Source organism: Cynocephalus volans, chromosome 9, assembly GCF_027409185.1.
Source record: "Cynocephalus volans isolate mCynVol1 chromosome 9, mCynVol1.pri, whole genome shotgun sequence".
NCBI lineage: Eukaryota > Metazoa > Chordata > Mammalia > Dermoptera > Cynocephalidae > Cynocephalus > Cynocephalus volans.
The window spans coordinates 128,497,983-128,524,226 of NC_084468.1; the positions used below are offsets into that span (position 1 = coordinate 128,497,983).

The 26,244-nt window shown below is 38.7% G+C and overlaps 1 protein-coding gene across 2 annotated transcripts in view; it reads left to right on the plus strand.

The window, feature by feature from the left end:
• The first annotated feature begins 360 nt into the window (after positions 1–360).
• The window catches only part of MMAA (metabolism of cobalamin associated A), a 36,442-nt gene continuing 10,558 nt past the window's right edge, over positions 361–26,244 (plus strand). The window contains exons 1-3 of one of the 2 annotated variants that reach the window (XM_063108493.1): positions 361–448; positions 22,152–22,662; positions 24,955–25,077. In XM_063108493.1, coding sequence (XP_062964563.1) covers positions 22,179–22,662; positions 24,955–25,077 — 607 coding nt within the window. In that variant the 5' untranslated portion in view covers positions 361–448; positions 22,152–22,178. Of the gene's footprint in view, positions 449–13,629; positions 13,714–22,151; positions 22,663–24,954; positions 25,078–26,244 lie in introns of those variants that run through there. The other variant, XM_063108492.1, reaches the window with a different exon arrangement.

Consider the following 26,244-nt stretch of genomic DNA (forward strand, 5'->3'; position numbering starts at 1 on the left):
CATTGTATTTTACCTTTTTTCTATATTGCTAGGCTCAATTTACTAGTATTTTATATATTAGTTCCCCCTTATCCTCAGTTTCACTTTCCACAGTTTCAGTTGGGGGTCTACAAGAATTAAATGCCAAATTCCAGAAATAAACAATTCATAAGTTTTAAATTGTGTACTATTCTGAGTAACATGATGAAATCTCAGGCTGTGCTGCTCTGTCTCACGTGGGACGTGAATCACCCCTCTGTCCAAAGTATCTACACTTTGTCCAGAGTATTTATGTACGCTATCTGCCCATTAGTTATTGACATTGTGATGACTTGAAGATCACCTGAAGTGGATGATCCCTCTTCTGATGTATGGCTAGAAGGTCAATAGTAGCCTAATGCTATGTCTCAATGTCTATGGCATTCGCATCTCTTCATCTCATCACAAAGACATTTTATCATCTCACACCGTAAGTACAGTACAATAAGATACTGTGAGAAAGACAATATTTTGAGAGAGACGTTTACCTTTTATTATAGTACACTTTTATAATTGTTCTATTTTATTACGTTATTGTTGTTAATCTCTTACTGTGCCTAATTTATAAATTAAGCTTTATCATAGGTATGTATACATAGGAAAAGAATGGTATATATAGGGTTCACCACTATTCAGAGTTTCAGACTCTGGCATCCACTGGGGGTCTTGGAATGTATCCCCCATGGATAAGAGGGGACTACTGTATACGAATTTTGCATCTATATTCATGAGTGGTATTGGTCTGTGATTTTTTTTCATCTAATGTCTTTTATCAGATTTTTCTTTTTTTTTTTTTTTAATTTTATTTTGTCGATATACATTGTAGCTGATTAATGCTCCCCATCACCAAAACCTCCCTCCCTTCTCCCTCCCCCCCTCCCCCCCAACCATGTCCTTTCTGTTTGTTTGTTGTATCAACTTCAAATAATTGTGGTTGTTATATCTTCTTCCCCCCCCCCCCGGTTTGTGTGTGTATGTGTGTATGTGTGTGTGTGAATTTATATATTAATTTTTAGCTCCCACCAATAAGTGAGAACATGTGGTATTTCTCTTTCTGTGCCTGACTTGTTTCACTTAATATAATTCTCTCGAGGTCCATCCATGTTGTTGCAAATGGCAGTATTTCATTCGTTTTTATAGCTGAGTAGTATTCCATTGTGTAGATGTACCACATTTTCCGTATCCACTCATCTGATGATGGGCATTTGGGCTGGTTCCAACTCTTGGCTATTGTAAAGAGTGCTGCGATGAACATTGGGGAACAGGTATACCTTCGACTTGATGATTTCCATTCCTCTGGGTATATTCCCAACAGTGGGATGGCTGGGTCGTATGGTAGATCTATTTGCAATTGTTTAAGGAACCTCCATACCATTTTCCATAGAGGCTGCACCATTTTGCAGTCCCACCAACAATGTATGAGAGTTCCTTTTTCTCCGCAGCCTCGCCAGCATTTATCGTTCATAGTCTTTTGGATTTTAGCCATCCTAACTGGGGTTAGATGGTATCTCAATGTGGTTTTGATTTGCATTTCCCGGATGCTGAGTGATGTTGAGCATTTTTTCATATGTCTGTTGGCCATTTGGATATCTTCCTTAGAGAAATGCCTACTTAGCTCTTTTGCCCATTTTTTAATTGGGTTGCTTGTTTTCTTCTTGTAAAGTTGTTTGAGTTCCTTATATATTCTGGATATTAATCCTTTGTCAGATGTATATTTTGCAAATATTTTCTCCCACTCTGTTGGTTGTCTTTTAACTCTTTTAATTGTTTCTTTTGCTGTGCAGAAGCTTTTTAGTTTGATATAATCCCATTTGTTTATTTTTCCTTTGGTTGCCCGTGCTTTTGGGGTCGTATTCATGAAGTCTGTGCCCAGTCCTATTTCCTGAAGTGTTTCCCCTATGTTTTCTTTAAGAAGTTTTATTGTCTCAGGGTGTATATTTAAATCCTTAATCCATTTTGAGTTGATTTTAGTATATGGTGAGAGGTATGGATCTAGTTTCATTCTCCTGCATAACGATATCCAGTTATCCCAGCACCACTTGCTGAAGAGGCAGTCCCTTCCCCAGTGAATAGGCTTGGTGCCTTTGTCAAAGATCAGATGGCAGTAAGTGTGAGGGTTGATTTCTGGATTCTCTATTCTATTCCATTGGTCAGTGTGTCTGTTTTTATGCCAGTACCATACTGTTTTGGTTATTATAGCTTTGTAGTATAGCTTAAAGTCAGGTAGTGTTATGCCTCCAGCTTTATTTTTTTTGCTGAGCATTGCTTTGGCTATTCGTGGTCTTTTATTGTTCCATATAAATGTCTGAATAGTTTTTTCCATTTCTGAGAAAAATGTCTTTGGAATTTTGATGGGGATTGCATTGAATTTGTATATCACTTTGGGTAGTATGGACATTTTCACTATGTTGATTCTTCCAATCCAAGAGCATGGAATATCTTTCCATCTTCTTGTATCCTCTCTAATTTCTCTCAGCAGTGGTTTGTAGTTCTCATTATAGAGATATTTCACCTCCTTGGTTAACTCAATTCCTAAGTATTTTATTTTTTTGGTGGCTATTGTAAATGGGCAGGCTTTCTTGATTTCTCCTTCTGCATGTTCACTATTGGAGAAAAGAAATGCTACTGATTTTTGTGTGTTGATTTTGTATCCTGCTACTGTGCTGAAATCATTTAGCAATTCCAACAGTTTTTTGGTAGAGGTTTTAGGCTGTTCGATATATAGGATCATGTCATCTGCAAACAGGGACAGTTTGACTTCATCTTTTCCAATCTGGATGCCCTTTATTTCCTTCTCTTCTCTGATTGCTCTGGCTAGTACTTCCAACAATATGTTGAATAGGAGTGGTGAGAGTGGGCATCCTTGTCTAGTGCCTGTTCTTAAAGGAAAAGCTTTCAGCTTTTCCCCATTCAGGATGATATTGGCAGTGGGTTTGGCATATATGGCTTTAATTATGTTGAGATACGTTCCCTCTATACCTAACTTATAGAGGGTCTTTGTCATGAATGAGTGCTGAACTTTATCAAATGCTTTTTCAGCATCTATAGAGATGATCATATGGTCCTTGTGTTTGAGTTTATTAATATGGTGTATCACATTTATTGATTTGCGTATGTTGAACCAACCTTGCATCCCTGGGATGAATCCCACTTGATCGTGATGAATAATTTTTCGTATGTGTTGCTGTATTCTGTTTGCTAGTATTTTAGTGAGGATTTTTGCATCTATATTCATCAAGGATATCGGCCTGTAGTTTTCTTTTTTGGTTATATCTTTACCTGGTTTTGGTATCAGGATGATGTTTGCTTCATAGAATGAGTTTGGGAGATTTGCGTCCATTTCAATCTTTTGGAATAGTTTGTAAAGAATCGGTGTCAATTCCTCTTCGAATGTTTGGTAAAATTCTGCTGTGAATCCATCTGGTCCTGGGCTTTTCTTTGTTGGGAGCCTTCTGATAACAGCTTCAATCTCCTTTATTGTTATTGGTCTGTTCAAATTTTCTACGTCTTCACGGTTCAGTTTTGGGAGCTTGTGTGTGTCCAGAAATTTATCCATTTCCTCCAGATTTTCAAATTTGTTGGCGTATAGTTGTTTATAGTAGTCTCGAATGATTCCTTGTATTTCAGATGAATCAGTTGTAATATCGCCTTTTTCATTTCTAATTTTTGTTATTTGAGTCTTCTCTCTTCTTTTTTTTGTTAGCCATGCTAATGGTTTGTCAATTTTATTTATCTTTTCAAAAAACCAACTTTTTGATTCGTTGATCTTTTGAATTGTTTTTTGGTTTTCAATTTCATTCAGTTCTGCTCTGATCTTAATGATTTCTTTCCGTCTGCTAACTTTAGGATTGGATTGTTCTTGTTTTTCTAGTTCTTTAAGGTGAAGTGTTAGGTAGTTCACTTGCCATCTTTCCATTCTTCTGAAGTGAGCATTTAATGCAATAAATTTTCCCCTCAATACTGCTTTTGCAGTATCCCACAGGTTTTGGTATGATGTATCATTGTTTTCATTAGTTTCAATAAACTTTTTGATTTCCTGCTTGATTTCTTCTTGGACCCATATGTCATTAAGTAGAATGCTGTTTAATTTCCATGTGTTTGTATAGTTTCCAGAGTTTTGTTTGTTATTAATTTCTAGTTTTAATCCATTGTGGTCTGAGAAGATACATGGGATAATTCCAATTTTTTTGAATTTATTGAGACTTGATTTGTGACCTAATATGTGATCTATCTTGGAGAATGATCCATGTGCTGATGAGAAGAATGAATATTCTGAGGTTGTTGGGTGGAATGTTCTGTAGATATCTGCCAATTCCAATTGGTCTAGAGTCTTGTTTAGATCTTGTGTTTCTCTACTGATTCTTTGCCTAGATGATCTGTCTAATATTGACAGTGGAGTGTTCAGGTCCCCTGCTATTATGGTATTAGTGTCTATTTCCTTCTTTAGGTCTAATAGAGTTTGTTTTATAAATCTGGCTGCTCCAACATTGGGTGCGTACATATTTATGATTGTTATGTCTTCTTGATGGATCAGTCCTTTTATCATTAAGTAGTGTCCCTCATTGTCTCTTTTTATGGTTTTTAGTTTAAAGTCTATTTTGTCAGATATAAGAATAGCCACTCCAGCTCGTTTTTCTTTTCTGTTTGCATGGTAAATCTTTTTCCATCCTTTTACTCTTAGTCTGTGTGAATCTTTATGGGTGAGGTGGGTCTCTTGTAGGCAGCATATAGTTGGGTCCTGCTTTTTGATCCAGTCAGCCAGTCTGTGTCTTTTAATTGGGGAATTTAAGCCTTTAACATTAAGAGTTGTTATTGAAAGGTGTTGATTTATTCTTAGCATTTTATTGGTTGTTTGGTTGTCTTAGGTGTCTTTTGTTCCTTGCTTTCTGGTTTACTGTTTGGTTTCTTTGTTTGTTGGTTCCTTAGGTTGTAGATAGTGTTTTTGTTAGCTTGTTTTCTCTTCATGAATGCCATTTTTATTGTACTAGCGGGTTTAGATTTTTCTTAGGTTTTTATGGCAGTGGTAGTTATTTTTCAGGAACCAAACCCAGTACTCCCTTGAGGATTTCTTGTAAGGGTGGTCGTGTGGTAGTGAACTCCTGCAGTTTTTGTTTGTCTGAGAAATATACTATTTGCCCCTCATTTCGGAAGGATAGCCTTGCAGGGTAGAGTATTCTTGGCTGGCAACCTTTGTCTTTTAGTATTTTGAAAATATCATCCCATTCCTTTCTAGCTTTTAGGGTTTGTGATGAAAAGTCTGATGTTAACCTGATTGGGGCTCCCTTATAGGTGATTTGACGCTTCTCTCTTGCAGCTTTTAAGATTCTCTCTTTGTCTCTGAGTTTTGCCAATTTGACTATGACATGTCTTGGAGAAGGCCTTTTTGGGTTGAATACGTTTGGAGATCGTTGAGCTTCCTGGATCTGAAGATCTGTGATTTTTCCTATACCTGGGAAGTTTTCTGCCACTATTTTGTTGAATATGTTTTCAATGGAATCTCCATTTTCCTCCCCTTCTGGAATACCCATGACTCGGATATTTGAGCGCTTGAGGTTGTCTGATATCTCTCTCAGATTTTCTTCAATGTCCTTGATTCTTTTTTCTTTCTTTTTGTCTGCTTGTGTTATTTCAAACAGCCTGTCTTCAAGTTCAGAGGTTCTCTCTTCAACTTCGACAAGCCTGCTGGTTAAACTCTCCGTTGTGTTTTTTATTTCGCTGAATAACTTCTTCAGTTCAGCAAGTTCTGCTACATTTTTTTTCAGGACATTGATTTCCTTGTATATTTCCTCTTTCAGATCCTGTATACTTTTCCTCATTTCATCATGATGTCTAGCTGAGTTTTCTTGTATCTCATTCAGTTTCCTTAGAATTATCACTCGAAATTCCTTATCAGTTATTTCAAGGGCTTCTTGTTCTATAGGATCTAGAGTATGAGATTTATTAATTTTTGGTGGTGTACTTTCTTGATTTTTTGTATTTCTGGTGTCTTTTTTTTGGTGTTTATTCATTGTGGCAGGGGGTTTCACAGTCCACCGGTTTAAGACTAATGACTAACTAGGATGTTGCTGTGGTTGCCAATTTGGTATGGCTCCCGCCGTGACTGCTCAGTTGGCCTCTAGTGTCTTGTGTGTGTGGTTGCCTCGGGTCTTGGGCTTCTCCGGGGATCCACCTTTCTGGTCAGCTTGTACTCTGCTGGGCTGGTGGATCACGTACCACAGGGTGTGTGATCTCTGTTGAGCTTTCACTTTCTGTACAGGACTTCTCCCCGTTCAGTGTGCTCTGGCCCAGTCTGTTAGATCGTGCAGTGGCGACCCCACCGGGTGTGTGGTTTCTGTCGAGTCTCCGCCTCCCTGGCCGCACGTCTCCCCCCTCTGTGCACACTGTGCTGGGTTGGGGCGTGTCTTCTGCACCCCTCGTCTATCAGCTGGGCCTTCAAGACCCTGCTCAGCACCGCCTCGCCCAGGAAGTCTACCAGGTTTCTGCTAGGCACAGACGACCAGTCTCTCTGGGTGCCTTTGTAGCACTGTGTAGATCTTTCTCGGGTCTTGTTCACCTTTGTATCCCCCCGGTATAAACCGAGTCTAGTGCCCGCCTGCAGCCTGCTCTCCGGCAGGTTCAAGCAGACCTGGGAACTCTCCTACCACACTATTCCCAACCAGAAATTCGTTAGGCTTTTTTCCAAACTGGTGGTCGCAGAGATGGTATCTGCCTCCCAGTAACAGGAAGTTTACCGGGGCCGGAGTCCAGGGTGTGGTGGAGTGACAGTCGGCCCGCCCGTACTTCCTAGCCCTCCCAAAACTGGTCGGGACGCCCCACACCCCCAGCCCTGCCAGAGAACCGTGGAGGGAGTGGGAGAGGAGGTCGGCCCGCAGGGTCTGGAAAGCCCTGCGCCAGGCCAAGCAAATGGGCTCAGTGATGGCCGAGCAGGGCGGAGCTGCCCGCACCTGGGAAAATGGAGGCAGCACCGGGGCAGTGAGTGGCCTGGTGGTGCAGGCGGGGAGCCGCGTGGGCATCCACCCCCCGAACAGAGCTGTGCCAGGGATCACTCACAGTGCTGTGCCAGGTCGGGCGCTCGCTCTGTCTCTGGTTTGTTGCCTTCCGTGTTCTCGGCGCTGCCGCCTCGGGCTGTTCAGTCGCGGCGCCGCTCGGGCGCTCCCAGGAGTCTTCTTTAATGCCGGCCTGAAACCTCGAATCCTGGATAGGGCAGCTGGCCGCCTTCAGTGCGGCCCCAGCCTCCGGGATCCTGGCTGCATCCACAGCAGCCCTGGCGCCGTGTTCCCTGTTTCAAGACTCACTTTTGCAGCTAAGAATCAGTTCTTTTCCTGCTCCACACTTCAAAGCTGTTGCCTGTAAATGAGGCAGCCTCTCCTGCCGGGGGCAAAGTGGCGTTGAGCCCCCACGACCGGCCAGCAGCAGCAGTCCTCCCTTAAGAGATGGCCAGAGAAAGGTCCACAAGTTTCCCGGCTGCCTGAGGCCCAGTGGCCACCTTTTCCACCTCAGCTACTCCGCGCCAGCCGCCGCAGCCGCCGCCATCTTGAAACTCTTTTATCAGATTTTTCTATGAGGGTTATGCTGTCAATATTCCCTCCTCCTCTATAGTATGAAAGAGTTTATGTAAGATTGACATAATGTGTTCTTTAAATGTTTAATAGAATTCACCAGCAAAACCATCTGCGCCTACAGTTTTCTTTGTATTTTTTAAATTATAAATTCAAATTCTGCACTGTAATAGATATACAAGTACTCATATTTTCTATTTCTTCTTTAGTCAGCTTTGGTAACTTTTGTTTTTCAAGGAATGTGTTCATTTATTCTAAGTTATCAGCATTTTCTGGTCCTAAATGTTTCTAATAATTCTCCTTTTATGGCTTTTGGATTTTTCGACCTCAGCATTATTGATATTTGAGGCCAAAAAATTGCTGTGGAGGACTGTCCTGTGCATTGGAGAATGTTTGGCTGCTTCCATGGCCTCTACCCACTAAATGCTCATAGCAGCCTCCCAACTGTGACACCGGAAATGTCTCCACACATTGCCAAATGTTCCCTGGGGGCAAAACATCTCTGGTTGAGAACTCATGTTTTAAAGTCTGTAAAATCTTTCATGTTCTTTCATTCCAGATACTGGAAATTTGTCACTTTATTTCTCAATTAGCTTTGCTGGAATTTTGTAGGCTGTACAAAAGCAGACTATGCACCAGACTTGGCCACGGACCACAGTTTGCGGACCCTGACTTCGATCATTGATTAACTCTTCTTTTCTAATAAAGGCATAAAACACTATAAGTTTTCCTCTAAGAATACTTTAGCTGTATTCCATAAACTTTGAAATGTTGTATTGATGGATATCAGCCAATTAATGGTTATGGATAGTATGTATGTTTATGGAGATAATGTGAGTGTTATTGAGTGTTATTCAACAAAATGGGTTACAAATGGACTTTTGGTTCTGTGAAAAATGAGCAATGAAGAGTAGTATTAACATAACTACACAATAAAATTTAGTCACATAAATACACTCTACCAACTAGCCGTGAAATTTACACAAATTGCCACATTCTGGCAGCAATATTCCTTTTGCTCTTCTAGCTGAGAAAAGCTAGTCTGCAACATCCAAAACAGTTACTAGGACAAGAAAATTACAATGATTTCACTATACCTTATCGAGTATTGACTTGCTGCCACCTGCTGGGAGGCAGAACCGAGCTTGATGAAGAGTGATGACCTTAGAAGTTGTAAAACTTTGCTTATCCCATAAAATTAAACATAACATAGGTACCTTCAGGCCTGAAGGAAATCAATAATTTTAGAATAAATGAAATGCATATAAGAAAACCTGATCTGTACAGTGCATTCTTTCCCATCTAATAGAAATTAGACAGCATATTTGTATTTCCCAAGAAATGATTTACAATTAAGTTCCTTAGAATGGTGAGCTCCTCAGGTACTGATCAAGTATTTGTGTAAAGGGAATCTGACTAGGGCTAATGGAGAAATGTAAGTGCTAAGGAACTACAACTAAATGAAGATTAGTAAGAAATAATAGTAAATCTAATGAAAATAATGATTGTGGTAGGCAGAATAACAGCCCCTCAAAGACATCCAAACTCAATTCCTGGTGCACAAAGAGTAGAGCCATGAGCCCAGAAAGTAGAACCAAGAACCACAGAGGATTATTCTTAGGCTTTGAAATGTAATGGAGGGAGACTGCCTGATGGGATTTTGAAATCGTTTGGGACCGGTGACTCTTTTTTTCCTTCCATTTCCTCCCTCGTGAATGGGAATGGCTGTAACTGCTATCCTATGACTGCTCTACACTGCATTTTGGGAGCAAGGAACTCATTTTCTAGTTTCATGGGTCCACAGATGGAAAGAAATTTTGCCCCAGGGTGAATTATACTCAGAGCCTCACCCATACCTAATTCAGATGGTTTGATTTGGGACTTTTGAGATTTGGATGAGATGCTGTAACGTATTGAGAATTTTGGTGTCTTTTAGAGGGAGTGAATGAATTTTGCAAGAAACATACATGAATCTATGGGAACCAGAGGGTGGACTGTGGTAGGCAGAATAATTGCCCCCTCCCCCGCAACAAAGATTCCTACATACTAATCACCAGAACCTGTGAATATGTTACCTAGTAAGGCAAAGGGACTTTGCAGATGTGATTAAAGACCTTGAGATGGGGAGATTATCTTGGATAATGTGGGTGGGCCCAATTTAGTCACATGAGTCCTTAAAAACGGAGAGCCTTTGATTGATATTACTGGTTTTGAAGATGGAGGAAGGAGGCCACAAACCAAGAAATGCCAGTGGTCTCTAGAAGCTGGAAAATGCACAGAAACATTCTCCCCTTGAGCCTCCAGAAAGGAACAAAATCTGCTGACATCTTGATTTTAGCTTAGTAAGATCTGTTGGACTTCAGACCTACAGAACTGTAAGACAATAAATTTGTGTTCTTTTAAACCACTAAGTTTAATTTTTTTATGGCAGCAATAGAAAATTAATGCAATAATAATAATAACAGCAGTTACTATGTTCTAGCATTACAGCAAGTGCTTCCCATGTGATAACTCACTTGAGAAAGGAACTAAAACATCTCTGAAAGCATAATACATAATCTGGCCCTTCACTACCTCTCCGACCTCATCTTCTACTACTCTCCCTTGTGTTTACTAGCATCCACTCTAGTCTCCTCACTATTCCTTAAACATGCTAAGCATGCTCTCACCTCACAGCTCCAACACTTGCTGTCCCCTTTCTAGAGTATGTCCTTTCCTTAGTCACAACTCCCTCCCTTCCTTCAGGTCTCTGCTCAAATGTCAACTTCTCAGTGAGGCCCTTTGTTCACCCTGTATAAGATATACACCCACTCTTACCTAGCACTTAATCCCTAGTTTATTATTCTACATTGTACTTATCATTTGATATATATATTTGCTTACTTCTGACTCTGCCTTTCTCTCTTACTGACTGTAAGCTCTGTATGGGCAGGAACTCTATCTGATGACAGCTGTATCTCCAGAATCCAGTATAGTGCCTGGCACATAGTAGCTATTCAGTAAATATTTGTTGAAATGAATGAACATTTTTAAAAAACTGCAACTTATCGACAGATGACAAGAAATCATAAATGTTGTTAAACTTCTAATGCAGCATACACAACATAGAGCAGTGACCAGATGATAAATACATTAACATGACTTTGGTTGGTAAATGGGCCTCAGTGTACAGATTCAATATCATGCCTTTAAGAAAAAGGTCATTTCTCAAGTGATTTCCTACAGTTCTTACACCGTTTCTTAAGGTCAGAACATAAGAAAACTACTATATGAATTTTGTACTTTCTTATAAGTACAATCACTGTTTTATGGGGAAAAAAAATCATTGCTAGTTATAATTTGTTCCCAACTTTTTATTTTTAAAAATTTCAAACTTACAGAAGAGTCAAAAGAACACTCATATACTATTCACCTGGAACTACCAATTGTTAACATAGTGCCTGTATTTGTCCATTTCTGTTGGTTAAAACAGAATACCTGAAACTGGGTAATTACAAAGAAACAAAATTTACTCCTTACAGGTTGGAGGCTGAGAAGTCTAAGGTCCAGGGAACACATCTAGTGACAGCCTTTTCTTGATGGCGACTATAACATAGCAAGAACGGGCTGAGCAAGAGAGCTAACATCCTCATTTGCTCTCCTTTTAAAGCCATCAGAACCACATCTATTATTCCATAAATGGATCAATCCGTTCACGAGGGCACAGTCCTCAAAATCTAAACACCTTTTAAAGACCTTCACCTTCAAAACACCATAATTGGATCTTCAACTGTCTTAACACTGTTACAGTGGGGATTATGTTTCCAATGCACGAACTTTGGGGGGGGGGGGATATTTAACCCACAGTAATGCCCAATTTTCTCTCTCTATATATACTTTTTTGTGTTTTTCGTTTGGACTACCTGAAAGAAATCTGTAGACCTCATGACTTCACTCTTAAATACTTGAGCGTGCATCTTCCAAGGACAAAAGGAGTCTTCTAATAACCACAATACCATTATCACTCCTGAGAAATTTAAATCAATAATATATTAAGCTTTCATATTCAAATTTTTAAAATCCTTAATCCTATCATTAACTGTAATCCTACAGTTGCCTTTAATGTAGATCAGTCTTCCTGTCTTTTTGTTCTTTGTCTTTCATGATACATTATTCAAAAGTCCAAACAAATCACATTCTTAATTTATCTGAGTGTTTCCTCACCATCTGATTCAGGCTAACCATTTTTGGTAAGAATGCTACATAGGTGTACTTCTCATGGCCTCGCAGTGACAAATTCATGTTTTCCTCACTACTGGCAATGCTAGCAATTTTTTTTAATGAACCATCTACAGCATTAACATTTTGCAAAGGACTAACGTTCCATGGAACACAGTTTAGGGAATACCTGAATAAGAAAAAAAGTGACATGTACTAAATTGTTTTAGAGTTTGCAGAATAAAAAGCAGGTAAGGATTAAAACTCAGTTTTTAAATTAACAAACTTCCTCATTTCCTTAGGCAATGCAAACTAAACTTTCGTAAAATTTAACCCTTACCAAAAAAGAAAAACAAACACAACATTGTACAGATGAGCAACCCCAAGCTTAAAGAAACGAAGTGAACTGTCCCAAGTCCTGTCCTTATTGTTTGTGTTCAGTAACTGAGATTTGAAATCAGGTCTGACTACCTCCATGTTCTTTCCACTGGATTCTCTGCTTCATTTACACTTGTGTTTAATTTTCTGTAATTGACTATTCTTGGGTTTGCAAGTACTCTTTGGGGTAAAGTGGTAGTCTTTTAGCCTTAATAATAACAAAGATGCTAAGGAAGACCAACAATCTTTTTTTAATTGTTCTATATCCAATAAAAATTAACCTGTATCAAACAGTTGAGAACGCCTGAACCCTCCCAAACGCATGGAATCATGAAAATTATATGTGAGGACTGAGGTCTTGGTTCTAGATACTACTTATAATACAGCCACACATGACCATTTCTACTCGTCATAATTTGATATTGGCTATTGCCTATGGATGCTGTCATTTATCACGTTCTAGTAAACATTTGGGAGACTCAGTTTTCCCTACAAATGCTAGAATAGCACACAACGGTTTACTAATCATTATCTCATCTAAGTTTTTAACAAATTAGTTACCATTCAGCCCCGCAGTTAAGCAGCAAATATTACGCATGTCGCTTTCATCTCCACCCGAGGGCAGCCTGCAGCAGTGGGCACGGGTCCTTCCTTTTGGTGCATGATAAGGAATATTAATATGAATGGTGACTTTTAAGGGAAAAAAAATGTGGATCCTTCAGCCTTTAAAAACCATGCCATGGTTTAAAAACAAACTATATTTCGGCGAAACGTTGAGCATTTATTTCAGCAGGTGGGAAACAGCTTTGCGGAGTTGGTCTCTTTAATATCACTAGTTTGTCAAACGTTATGCGTCTCGCCCATCACCCCATATTTTAAGTGTCCTGGGTGTTGAGTGTCGGGCCTCCGAAGGCTGAGGGGGGCAGGGGCTGGTCTCGGGCTCCGACGACTGGGGGGCATCGCGAAAGGCCACGGCTGGGCGGGAGTGAGCGTTATTTTCGAACTTTGGAGGAGAAAGAATCTAGACTTGGAGAGCAAAGCCTACCCCAAAGGCCATAAACCTCCCTCCGCCGCTTCCTCTCCCAGAGAACTTCGCGGCGCAGAACTTCCCCACGCCGCTGAAGGCCAGGAGGCCTTCACGCTCACGCTCTCACACGCCGGAATTCCGCGGCCACGTCTGCGGAGCCCAGTACCATGCCCCACGTCGCCGCCCAGCCCCGGCCGCTCCCCGGACCCCACGCGCCGGTCGCCGGGGCTGCGCCTGCGCGCCTGCGCGCCAACGCGAACGCGGGGCGGGGGCGGACCCGGCGGAAGGGGCGGGGCCGAAAGGCACTTCCGTGACTTCGGGCGGGTGAGTGTGGGGAGTGCGCGTGGCGTCCGGGAGTCGGGGCTGGGCCCCTGCCTCCGGCTGTCCTTAGGGGGACCAGCCCTGTCGTCGGGGGCGCCCCCTGCAGGATTAGGGTAGGGGGAAGGAAAAGGAAAATATTATTGCATTGGATGATGTTGAAGGTGCAGGATATGTGTGGATAGGCGGATGTCAGCGGATGGCTTCAAAGGAAAGGTTCGTTTCATAAAAAAGAAAAGGCCTGTAAACACCGTTTTAAAATTCACATCATTTTAGGCAGCTTTGTCAGCTCACTTTTGTGCCCCAGTAAGGCACCTTGGCAAGCGGCTCGTCTATTGATGCTGCCAAACCCGGTGAATGGTTAATCACAGGCCAGGTCGAAGAAAAGCATAGTCCAATGTGGCTACTACCAAAGAATGAAATTAAAACTCCTTTTTGGGGGCATTAAAATCCAGGATATAAAAGAAGAGTTCATACTGAAAGTCATAAACAGAACCTAGGTTCTGTCAAATACTGTGTGCAGGCAGGGGCGAGATCTCTTCTAGCAGAGGACATGCTGTCTGCAAATAATATGTATTTCTTATTAGAAAATGAAAGACAACCTAAGTCAAAATAATATAAAAGTTTCTTATATTACCTTTCTTAAGAGTTGTACCCTAATAGTATATTTTGGAAAACAGAAATAAACAGACTAATAAAACTTTTCCAAGTTGGTAGAAAACCAAAAGTTTCTGGAAGAACTGTAGGGATTCTTAAACATTTGGGGGGCATCTACAATGTCCAGAATATTCTCTTACATAGTAAACACTAAATATTATTTTGTTCAGGGTAATAAGAATTAAAAAAAAAAAAAAAAGACAGGAACAGTTCTTTTAAAGGCTGTTTTCTATTAAGAGACATAAAACAAACGTGAAAAGTTACATAACCATAAGAAATGCAAATCACCGTTTGATATGTTTGAAAATGTCAAAAGGAAACCTATATTTGGAGTGGAAAGAGGTGGTGAGTGCTTGAAACATTTGCTGTTCAGCTGATTCTTGCCGTGTGGGAATGTGGGTGCCTCGTACACAGATCTGATTTTCTCTAACTCAGAGCAAAATAATCTAAAGTTTTGTTGTTTTCTTGATTTTTAATGTTATTAGCAACCAGTTCGTTAACACTCTTTCTGTGGGCCTGTTACAACTAGTTTGTGACCTCTGCAGATTATCTCTTGCGTATTCAGAAATAATTGGATATAGAGGGTAGAAAAAATCCTGGAGACTTGTAATCATCAGGAAAGAGTTTAAGGAAAAGGTGGAATTTAAGCTGGGTAGGATAGGAGAGGTGTCATAGACGGGGAAGGATATAACAGATGAAGAAAGTCTTGGACTTGGGAAAGTAAGCGGCAGGTTTAGAAGATGAATAAACTCTCCTTAGAGGAGGTCTGTAAGAGTGAGTACAAGAAAGAAATGGAAGAAAATTGTTTTGAGGAAATGGCTATAGTGCCAGACAAAGAAGACTGGACTTCATCCTAGAACAGTGGTTCTCAAACTTGAACATACATTAGAATCAACTGGAGGGCTTATGAAGACAGATTGCTGGACCCCACTTCCAGGGTTTCTGAGTCAGAAGGTCTGGGGTTGGGGCTGAGAATTTCTTTCTCTCATCAGTTCTCACGTGCTGCTGGTCTGGGGATCACACTTTGAGAACCACTGTCTTAGAATGTGGGGAACTATTGGAGGAATTTGAGGAGGAAAGTAAGGAGACCACATTCACGTTTCAAGATGTGTCTTGCTGTAAAGTCCAAGAAGGATGATTGGGAAGGGGAGAGAGCGAGCAAAGGACGGTTCCTTAGAGTCAATTAGCACCTGCTTGATGCCAGGCTCTGTGCCAGTCTGTCTCATGCACATTATCTCAGTTCATATTCACAATGACCCTGATGTGTAGGTCTTAATGTTTTTATTTTCAGATGAAGAAACTGTGAGAGTATGAGAGATTGCCAAGGTACCATAGATGGTTTCAGAGCTCTGTAAGACTAGTACAGATTTGAACTAGGGTGGTAGCAGTGGGAATGAATCAAAACTTTTAATGGTTATGGAATTTAGAAAAACAGAGACTTCCACAGCAAATTGAAACCTAAAAGTAGAAACTGGGAAATCTGAGTCTTATTGGAAAAGTGGTAAAAGGTAAAGTGGACAGAGAACTTTGGAGAATCTCTGCATGGATGCGGTATGCGTTCTATATTACACTTAAGGTAACAATAGCCAATTTTAAACATTTTAAAAGTTGCTTATTTAATAAGTCATTCTGCTCTACAAAAGTTTCCTGAAATTTCTTTCCTGAGAAAGTAAAGCCTTCTGTGGGGGTGGTGGGAGATGGTAAACAGATTAATGGCATCTGACAGCTTATCTTCTAATCAAAAGTGATTAGCATTGAGAAATGGAAACACATGGTATAACACTGCAGTGCCTATGTGAACTGTACTGTGCTGCAAACACTGACCTAATGTATTGATTTTGGAAATTCTGTATGCTTTATATTGCTACAGTAGTTATTGAAATTGAGAATATTCGTTGAATCAATTTCAAGACAAATATCCCAAATAAGACTGGTTGCTGCTGAGCAAATTTTTAATGAAGAAAACATCCATATATTGAAATCAGACTTTAAAAATAAAGTCCTTAAAAATAAGTATATATATACTGTAAAATATAGAAATAAGTATGCTTTCAAAACATCAGTTAACTGAGTAATCAGTTATAAGGGAGTTATTGACCCATTGCAAAATTATGGCATATGAGGGGTCTTCAAAAAGAAAGATTTGTATTATCATTTAATTCTATTTTTCCATGAACTTTTTGAAGTACCCTCTCATACATTCACTCATTTATTCTTTGAGCAACAAACTATGTTGTGGATACAAAGATAGCTCATAGTCTAGGGACGACTGACATCTTGAAAAATGACCACTGTACACTGTGATGAGTACCGTAATAGAGGGATGTGGCCAGTACACAATGGCAAGAGACAGGAGTGACAGCTGAAGCGGTGGGGAAAGGAAGCCAGGGAACTCTATAGAGGAGGAATCTGAGATGACTGAAGGAGAGAAGGGCATTCCAATCAGAAAGAACATCATGGACAATGACTAGGATGTATGAAAGAGCATAACTTATTCCTGGATCTATGTGCAGATCAGAATACTGACCACAGTGTAGTAAAAGTGGAGAGGAATACATTGAGTTGGAGAGGTGGACAAGAGCACTCATAAAGAGTAAGAAATATTTATGTATTTATGACAAATATTTATGACTTACTCGGCTGGATTGTAAACTTCAGGATGTCAGGAATCACATCTAACCCATATACATTATTAGTATATTCAAAGGCCTAGCACAGTGCCTAGCATGTAGTAGGTTCTCAATAAATATTTGCTGAATGAATGAATGCCTGAATCAGAGAAAACCATTTTTTTTCCTCAATAGATAAGGCTGAGGGAAACTTGTGTTTTAAGCAGAGGAGTAATATGATCGTGAGGATAAGTGGTAGTATGGAAGATCAACTAGTAATGGTCATACACAGAGGTGGCTATAATAGATTGGGATTTTTTGGATTTAAGATTCAACCCATAGGTGCGTTGCAATCTGCATTTAAAAAGATAGAAAAGACAATAATAGTGTGTATCACATGTAATAGGGCTAAGTATTGGAAACTTGTTTCAGTTATGGAAGTGTGTGTGTGTGTTGACTGATACAAGTATATTTCTTCTTATGGACTGCAATCAAAGCTTGAAACTCATTGTAGTAGAGACAACTGGGAGTGAGGGTGGAGAGGAAGGAATGGATATAAAAGATATTTTTCAGGAAAACAAATGTGAATCTTAAAATGTTACTGTCCGTGTGGACCTTCTTGCAGGGAAGGGATGCACTTACCAACCTATTTCATTATTTTTGCCCACTTGATGTTTTTTATTATATGGTAATAAATTGACATTCTGGTTTATTAGGTATGGCAATGCTTTGAGGTAACTTACTGAATGTTGTAAATGCTGCAGGATTTCTCTTGTATTTTGGTAGTGCTTAGCTTACAAATTATAGAATGAAACCATGCTCTCAAGAATTATGAAAATTAGTTGAAACAGTTTGATTTGACTATTGGCCAAGTTCTTTGATTTCTTTCCCTAAGAAAGCAGTAAAGTATTCTTAGTTACATGAGCAGATGGGGAGTCCTTCTCGCTATCTAAATGATTTTGCCATTATAGTGGACTCAGTCTTTTCTGCCGATGACATGTACATAAGGATAGAAACTTGCTCATGCAAGGCTGAGTTATATTGGCTTTTAAAAAATTTATGGCCTCCTTTGAAATCTGGTTGATTGGATAAATTAATGGAGTTAAGTATGTTATGAACTTAGTTATCAGGTGTGAATTATTCTTTGTAGTGTGAAAACCATTTAAAAATGTTTGAAATTTGGTCTGTTCTGACACCTAACAAGATATTGAAATGTCCCACTGATAAGATTTGTATAGAAAATGTAAATTAATTTTTCACTTTGGCTGTAATCATGCCATATTCAAATGTAAAGGGTTGTTTTATTTTCCATAGAGGTGACAGCATATAGATTGGGATTTATGAAATCTATTCTTTTCCCAAGTCCTGCTGCTAGTTCTAAACCTTGGTCAATCGACCTAATGTTGCTGAAACTCACATGTAACATAGCATATTCATATCATCTTCTGTAGAATTGTTGTGAGGATCAGCTGAGGAAATGCATGTACAGTAGCTCACACATAATAAACACTCAGTAAAAGATAGCAGCTGCTACTCTGCTATTCAGATGGTTCAGAGGGCTTGGGGGCACTAAGAAAATCAGCCCCCAGGGAGAGGTTTGAAGGTGTCAAAACCTAGAATTATATACACTAGGATAACTTTGTGGTTTTAGCCAAAAAAAATGGAGTAAAATGGGATCATCCTTTACCTGATTCCTGCCTTTTAAAATTTGTATTGGCATCAAAAGGCAGAGAACTTCACAATCCCGAATTGTGATAAAATCTGCCTATTGGTTAGACAGCAGTGTTGATATCAACAAGGTCAAGGGTTTGGATCCCCACACTGGCTAGCCACCAAAACAGAAACAAAACAAACGTTAAGTCAGAAAGGGTTCTTCAGTGTCCCATGTCTTCCCATCTCACTCAAAGTCAGTCCTTCTAGTCATCTGTAAGGCTCTATATTTGACCCTTTCTTTTACCTTTTCTCTTATCTTTTCCCTCTTGCTCATTCAGGTCCAGCCATAGGGACCTCCTTATAGACAGACAGACAGACAGACAGCTCTCTTCTGTTACTAGAATGTAAGCTTCATAGGGCAAGAATTTTTGTTTTGATCATTGTTATATCCACAGTGCTAGACTAGTGCATGGCACATAGTAAATGCTCAAATATGGGTTGAATGAATGCTTTATTTTGAATGAATGCTTTGTTTTTCCCTCCCTCAATATATTACTTTGCTCTTTTCTGAACATAGCCAGTTTGATAACAAGAGGTAGTCATGGCAAGACTTGTTAATGAAAGAGAATTTTTTAAATAGTTCTAATTTGCTTTTATATTACTTATGACGGCATCTCCCCTGTGGGACAATAGGACTAGATTTGGTAATAAGAATGTTCTATATACCGGCAACAGTTCCTCTTTCTCTATTCTTTGGGTCCTTCTAATAACCACCATCATCACTGCAACTAAAAATTCTTCTTACTTTGAAAGGTGGGCAGAGTTACTAATATTTACTTCTCTTTTAGCTAAAGGACTTCTCTTTTATTCTAAAATAATTTATTAAAAGGAAATGCCTTAGAGAGTCAAAAGACCTGGATTTGAGTCTTGGCCCTACCACTGGCTGTGATTGTAGTCATCTAATTCTCTCACTCTTGGTTTCTGCTTCTGTTAAATGAGAATAATAACTGTCATAGTGTCCTCGTGGAATTAGTTGGGGAGTAGAGTGAAATAAAGTATACGAAAGTAGTTTATAAACTCCTAAGTGCCAGGCAAGTGGGGAATGAAATAAGTTTGGATCAGCAGCAGCTTTTTTTTTTTTTTTAGCAATTGAAGCATGCCAAGTTTCATGCCAAGTATTGAGGATTCCACCATGGACAAGAAGGTCTCAAGCCTGGCTTCATTCCTTAATGCCTTGCCTAAGTTCAGGTCCTCATCATTTTCTTTGGTTCCTTGTTAGGGTTTCCTAAATTGGGCTCTGTGTTACCAGGGTCTCATCACTCTTGACTTCTCGCCACTACTCCTAGAGTTATTTCCTAAAAAGCAAAATTTACCATGTCACTTTTTTATAAAGTTCTCTGGTTTGTCCACTGCTAAGAAGACAAAATTTAGCTTCTTGGCTTCCAGTAACATCCTGTTCCAGCCTCATCTCCTGTCTCTAGTTCTATATACCCCATGTTTCTGCCTCAATGAATTTCTCAGTTTTCTCTGACAGGGAAGAGAACCAGTCCTAACGCTGATTTTGCACATTTAATTCCTCAGCCTAGAAAACCTGCCTCATCCTTCTTCAACTTTTTCATTTTTTCAGACTCAGCCCTGATGTTGACTGCCCCATGACTTGAACTCCCCAAGGGGTGTTAGTTAATTCCTGTAATCTTGTCTGTTTCCACAGTACTTTGTTCTTTCTTTGGACATGGTATATTTTATTCTGTGAGCTCTTGGAAGTGCTAGGATTATGGTATTTAAGATGAGATAATGAGACATTCCACTTAAGGTGTAATAGGTTGAATGGTGGCCTCCAGAAAGATATGTTCATATCACAATCCCTGGAACCTGTAATTGTGACTCTCTTTGTTAAAAGAGTCTTTGCGATGTAATTAAAGTGGCTAATTCTGTTATGGTAATTATGATACTTTGTTACAGCAGCCCTGGGGAACAAAGGGAACTAATATAGAAGGTGATGGTACAATGTGTAGAACATAATCAAATACAGTTGTCATCACCATTGGTACCATTATTATCATCACCCATCATGGGACCCGAAAAGTAATAAGTGCTCAGAAAGTAGTGGTTGAATAAAAATATGGTTCTTGCCAATGTGATTCCCAGTCTAGTATTGGCAGTGGTGGTATTGATGAGAAGTGTGCTTAAAGGTGGTGTTGAAAGAGAGCTTCAATACAGATCCCCTCTTAAATTTGTTTTAAATGTCTTTTTGTATGTCTGTGTGAAGGGTAGTAGTAGATGTTTTTAAATAGTTTAGGAAAACTTTTATACATTTATAATAAATTGTCTTCTTAGATTAAGACTAATTTTGTACAAATAGAAGTTATAATGCCTCTGAAAATAGAAAAGATTGTCATCTTTGGAAAACTGATTAGCAGTTATGGTTCTACCAATTAAAAAAACCTTAAACTATTTCTTCTTTTTCCCTAATAGAATGTTAATTAGTTAAAATTACTTTCATGTTCATTGGCCTGGAAATATCATTTAGAGAGGAACCTTGCGTCAATAAAGTAATTAATTTCATTGTGCTGTGAGGTACTTGAAAACCAAAATTTACAAATAATCATAAATCCAAGCTAGGTAGGTTATATGTATCTGTAAATTTTAGCTTGCCACTGGAAGTTAGGTCTGTGACCTAATTATTACCAATGTTTTATAAATTAGAATACTACTAATAATAAAAGCTAATGTTAATTGAGCTCTTACTCTGTGCTAAGCATTGTTCCAAGCTTTTTACATGCATTAAATCATTTCATTCCCACAACCATCCTACTCTCTTACCTATTCTCTTTGTTCAGGAAGAAGCTGAGGCACAGGGTGGTTAAGTACCTTGACCAAAGTCATTGTAGCTTAAGTGGCAGAGACTCATAGTGGCCATGGCTGATAACCTCTGCACTATCTGGACTCAGTATTTATGTCAGCTTGCATTATCTAATACAGTTTGAAGTAGAGAGTATCAATAAGTCAAGTAAAGAATTCTTATCTAGTTCTGTAGTGTTTCAGACTTTAGTGTGCTTACCTACAGAGATTCTGATTAATGGGGCTGGGAATATGCATTTTTAATAAGCCCGGGCCTTCTGACCATACTTTGAGATACACTGATCTAGTTACTACACATCCCTCACAGTTCACTTCCCATTAAGGCTTGTTGTTTGTGTGCTTAAGCTGGGCTGTTCTTTGCATATATCTGTGTTCCAGGGTAAGTCTATTTAGTACATACTCGTGTCTAAACTAACACCTCAAGTGTGACACCAAGTTGTATGACACCATACAACTGCTCACATTTATTTTGTAGCGAATGAATAAATGGCCAGCATCAGAAGGAGCTCTTTTTAAAAATTTTTCTATGTGTTTCAGAACCGGGTGTATTAAGCTGAAGAAATTAAAATGAATGTAAGAAAAAGCATCACATAAAATTTCTACCCTAAAAGGGTTTTGCATATTTGGTTTTAGAAAAAATGTTTAATGTAAATTCCACTTCACAATAGAGTTCCAAGTTGGGTTACACTGAATGTTAATGTGGCCAAGGTGGGGATCTTTTCAATTAGTAAGAAAACTTTCACCTGTTGATACTACAGGAACCCTGACTATGTGTGTTTTAGAATACGGGGATAACATTATGCTTTCAACTTTGCTACTTCAGTATCTTAGTTATATATTGAACTGGCAAAAATGTGTTTTTCTTTCTTCTAGGGAGGTCACAAATCACATTGAGCTCAAATGCGTCTAATGTTTTCTTCAGCTACAAACAAAATGAATATTCTCATGTTGCTGTCACATCCTCATCCTCACCAGCTTTTTCTGAAAGGCCTTTTAAGAACACCTTTCCGACGTTACCACTTCATCTTTCACCCAAGTATTCACCTCGGATCAGGAATCTCACGTGCTCAGCCATTTAATTCTCTTGGACTCTGTTGTACAAAGTGGACGCTGCTGTCAAATGGTTTAAAGAGAAAATTATGTGTACAAACAGCCTTAAAGGACCACACAGAAGGACTTTCAGATAAGGAACAAAGATTTGTGGATAAACTTTATACTGGTTTAATCCAAGGGCAAAGGGCTTGCTTAGCAGAGGCCATAACTCTTATAGAATCAACTCACAACAGGAAAAAGGAGTTAGCTCAGGTGCTTCTTCAGAAAGTATTAGTTCACCACAAAGAACAGGAACAATTAAATGAAGGAAAACCACTAGCATTTCGAGTGGGTCAGTATTTTTTTTGTTGTTCAGTAAATATTTTTCTAAATTCTCTGTCTTCTTTTAAAATAAGTCTAAATAGTTTGCAATTTAATGGGGATTTTTTTCAGGATTTTTTGATGAATTTAATTTTTATTTTTTAACATTTATTTGTAAATATTTGTGGGGTACAGTGAGTTGTTTGAATAAATGCATATACTGCACAATGATTCCCTTAGGGTAGATGATGAATTTTAAATACCTTTTCCTTGCAAATATTAGCCTTGTTATATTGAGAAAATTGCCATGACATTTATACCAAGGTTCTGTATTTTAAGGGAATAATATGAGTTCTGTTTTAGCAAGAATCTTGCTATGGCTCCCAGAATAGAAATACGCTTAGGAAGAACTGTTAACCAGTTTACTCCTTCGGTAATCCCTCTACTTAATAGTCTAAAGTGAATTCTCTGTTTTTGTGATTATAACATTTCAAAGTTGTACTTCTTAGGCATTTCATTAGTACTTCTACAAGCAAGTCTCGCTCCTTTCAGATACTGTTCGTTGAGTTTCTGAAGTGGCTTCAAACCCAGCCAAGTCAATACCAAAATGTATTTTATAGGAGAGACCATATGCTTTTGCCATCTGTATATTAGATGATCACTTTCTTTTTTGAACAGTTTGACTTGGTTCTGTAATTGTAAATCACCTTGTTGTATTTTTGCAATTGTGCATTTTAAAACATTTTAGATATATTTGACCAGCATGAATTAAGCAAGGCAGTTTGGGTGGAATGAGAAAGTATCCTATAACGGTAAACGAGGAGATTTAAGCCAACCCTTCTACTAAAAACAACTTGAAATAGGGTCAAAATGCAGAAATGTTGTGGGGAATGAGTAAATACATTTAAAAATTGACATTACATTAGACTGTTAAATCATAATTTGTTGGCAATATAAGGATTAAAACCTAGTTTTTACTGTAAAGGGTAGAGATCCTTTACAAAAATGTCAAAAATAGCTCACCAACCATTACTTGTACTGGTCCACGTTTTTCACACTCCTTATTCTTCTGCCCTCACTGAGGGACTCTCATTTGAGAGTACTACATTGGATGTTAATAATCTTTATGTGTTGTGGGCAGAGAAAATAGCAAACTCCCAAAGAGAAATTCTAGTTATGATGAAGTGTTTTAGAGACTGTTTAAAGAGAAAATGTCCCAGAAATGTCTGGAGTTAACTGGCAATTCATATATAATTTTGCAATGCTATTCTGGTTCTTCCATCCTGATCTTAGGAGGCCAGATAAACTTGTGTCTTTATTGCAATTATTTTATCACCATTATAAATGAAAGCAACAAATGTGTATTCAGCATCTACAAAGTTGTTTAAGATAGGAGGCTGCCCTGAGAATTGTGGAATGGAGTCAAGCATACCATGTACCATATTTACTTTTGATTATAGTTAACAATTAAATGCCTATGTCTTATATACTGTATTAAACATACATTTATATATCTCTTATGCCATGCGCTATATTCTACACTCTGTTCTAAACATCTTGCAAACACTAACTCACCTAATTCTTAAAACAACCAAAAGATATAGGTGTTATTACCATATCTATTTTATTGTAGAGGATACTGAGGCACAGAAAGAGGGTAACTGCCCAGGACCTCACAGCTCATAAGATGCAGAGCTAGAACGAGAACTGACCTACCAGCTCCAGGATTTGTGTGTGCTCTTACCTGCCATGCTCTAACTCTCCAAGTAGGGGAGTTTTCTGCCTTTCTTAACACAAATTATTTTTTCAGGATTCAGTTTATATTATATTCTTTGAGTTAAGAGTGAGATAAAGAAAAAAAGATTATAAATAGAAAATTACTTTCTCAATCACTGGGAATTTCTAGAGTAATGAGTTGTTTTTCCAATGGGAAGACAAACTGTACAGAATTGAGGTAGGTGGAATAATTACTGATTATGACGAGAGGTGAGCAGATGTAGAAATTGAGCACATTAACAACATAGGCAATGAAACCTGTCCAAAAAGATGTACGTTATAGTACAAAGGCAAAGCATGTTTTGTACTTTTTAAAAGTGGATTTTGTGAACATATGGAACTCAGAATTGTTTCTTTCCTATATACCTATTACTCAGGAATTAGATAAAGAAATGGACCTTCATTTACTGCTTTAGGACCTGTTAAAATATATTGATGATATTAATAAATTAGGGGAAATAGAAAGTAGTTTGATATTTTATTCAATAAAAGTGATCATTGTGGTAATATCATTTGTTTCGTTAAATTAAATCTCTTTCCACCATAGGATTGTCTGGCCCCCCTGGTGCTGGAAAATCAACATTTATAGAATATTTTGGAAAAATGCTTACTGAGAGAGGACACAAATTAGCTGTGCTAGCTGTGGACCCTTCTTCTTGTACTAGTGGTGGTGAGTGTGGCTCATTATTTCTAAACTGCAGGGCTTGTGGGGGTTCTCTGTTCCAGTTTAGTGGGAATTTTCACAGTTAGGTGACCTCTAACAGCTAGCTGAGTTCGATCTCACTGAAGGAACTGCAGAGTGAGGTGGAACCTGAGGGAGGTAGTTTGGGAGCATTGGACTCTACAGAGGAGGTCAGCTGTGGGTACTTAGAGAACTGGAATAACAGGTGCCACAAGTTGAAGATAACCAATAGCAAGTTTCAGCCCTTTGGCTGTCATACCTAGGGCTAGGCCCCTCATCATTCTGGTTGTTTTTCCTGGCTGGATCAGCAGCTGCACAGTTGGAAAATGGGTCTTTATTCATTATTTTCCTCACATTGTTGTAACACTTGTTAAGCTTTTTTAAAAAAAAAAATCTTACTGCTGTTTATAACCTGTCACCTATTTATATTATATGATCACTTGAGCAGAAAGCTCTTAGGGGGACCCTGTAATGTACTGCTCTTCCCTTACAACACTTAGCACAGAGCATTGTACATTGTACCGTGTTCAGCAATTACTTACTGATTTGAGGTCATTCATTCACTCAAAGTTTAATTTGTAGCTTATCAGAGATAAAATGAATATAAACTTAGTTCCCCAAAGGATCACTTAAAGAAATCTTAAAGCATACCATATAAATACATGGGAAATGTTTTTCTTCCCTTACTCCTCTCTATTATTTAAGCTTCTCAGATTACAGTTATTTCCTTAACAAGAATTTGAATTCCTCCTATTGGTGAGGCATTGTGCATGGAAGGTACTGTGTTGTTTAATGGTGAGTAAAACACAGTCCTTTTGGCCTCATGGAATTTTACATCTTCTGAGGGAAACGGACAGGTAAGCACAAGCCACTACCATATGATATGTCTAGTGAAGAGGTAAGTACGGGGTACTTTGTGGAAGTGTTTGGTTTGTGTAGTGTGGTGTACTGTAGGTTTAATGCTAAGAAGTAAAGAAGGATGATATAATTATATTTCAGGGGACTTAGGTCAATAGAGAGGTGGACAGCAATTCCTGTGCCACTCATCGATAAAATTAGCTCAGAACATTCAAAGTTTTTGATTCAGTATATTAAAATGGCTAACTGTAAAATGAAATTTATACTCACAGGTTCAAGATTAAATCCATGCTAATG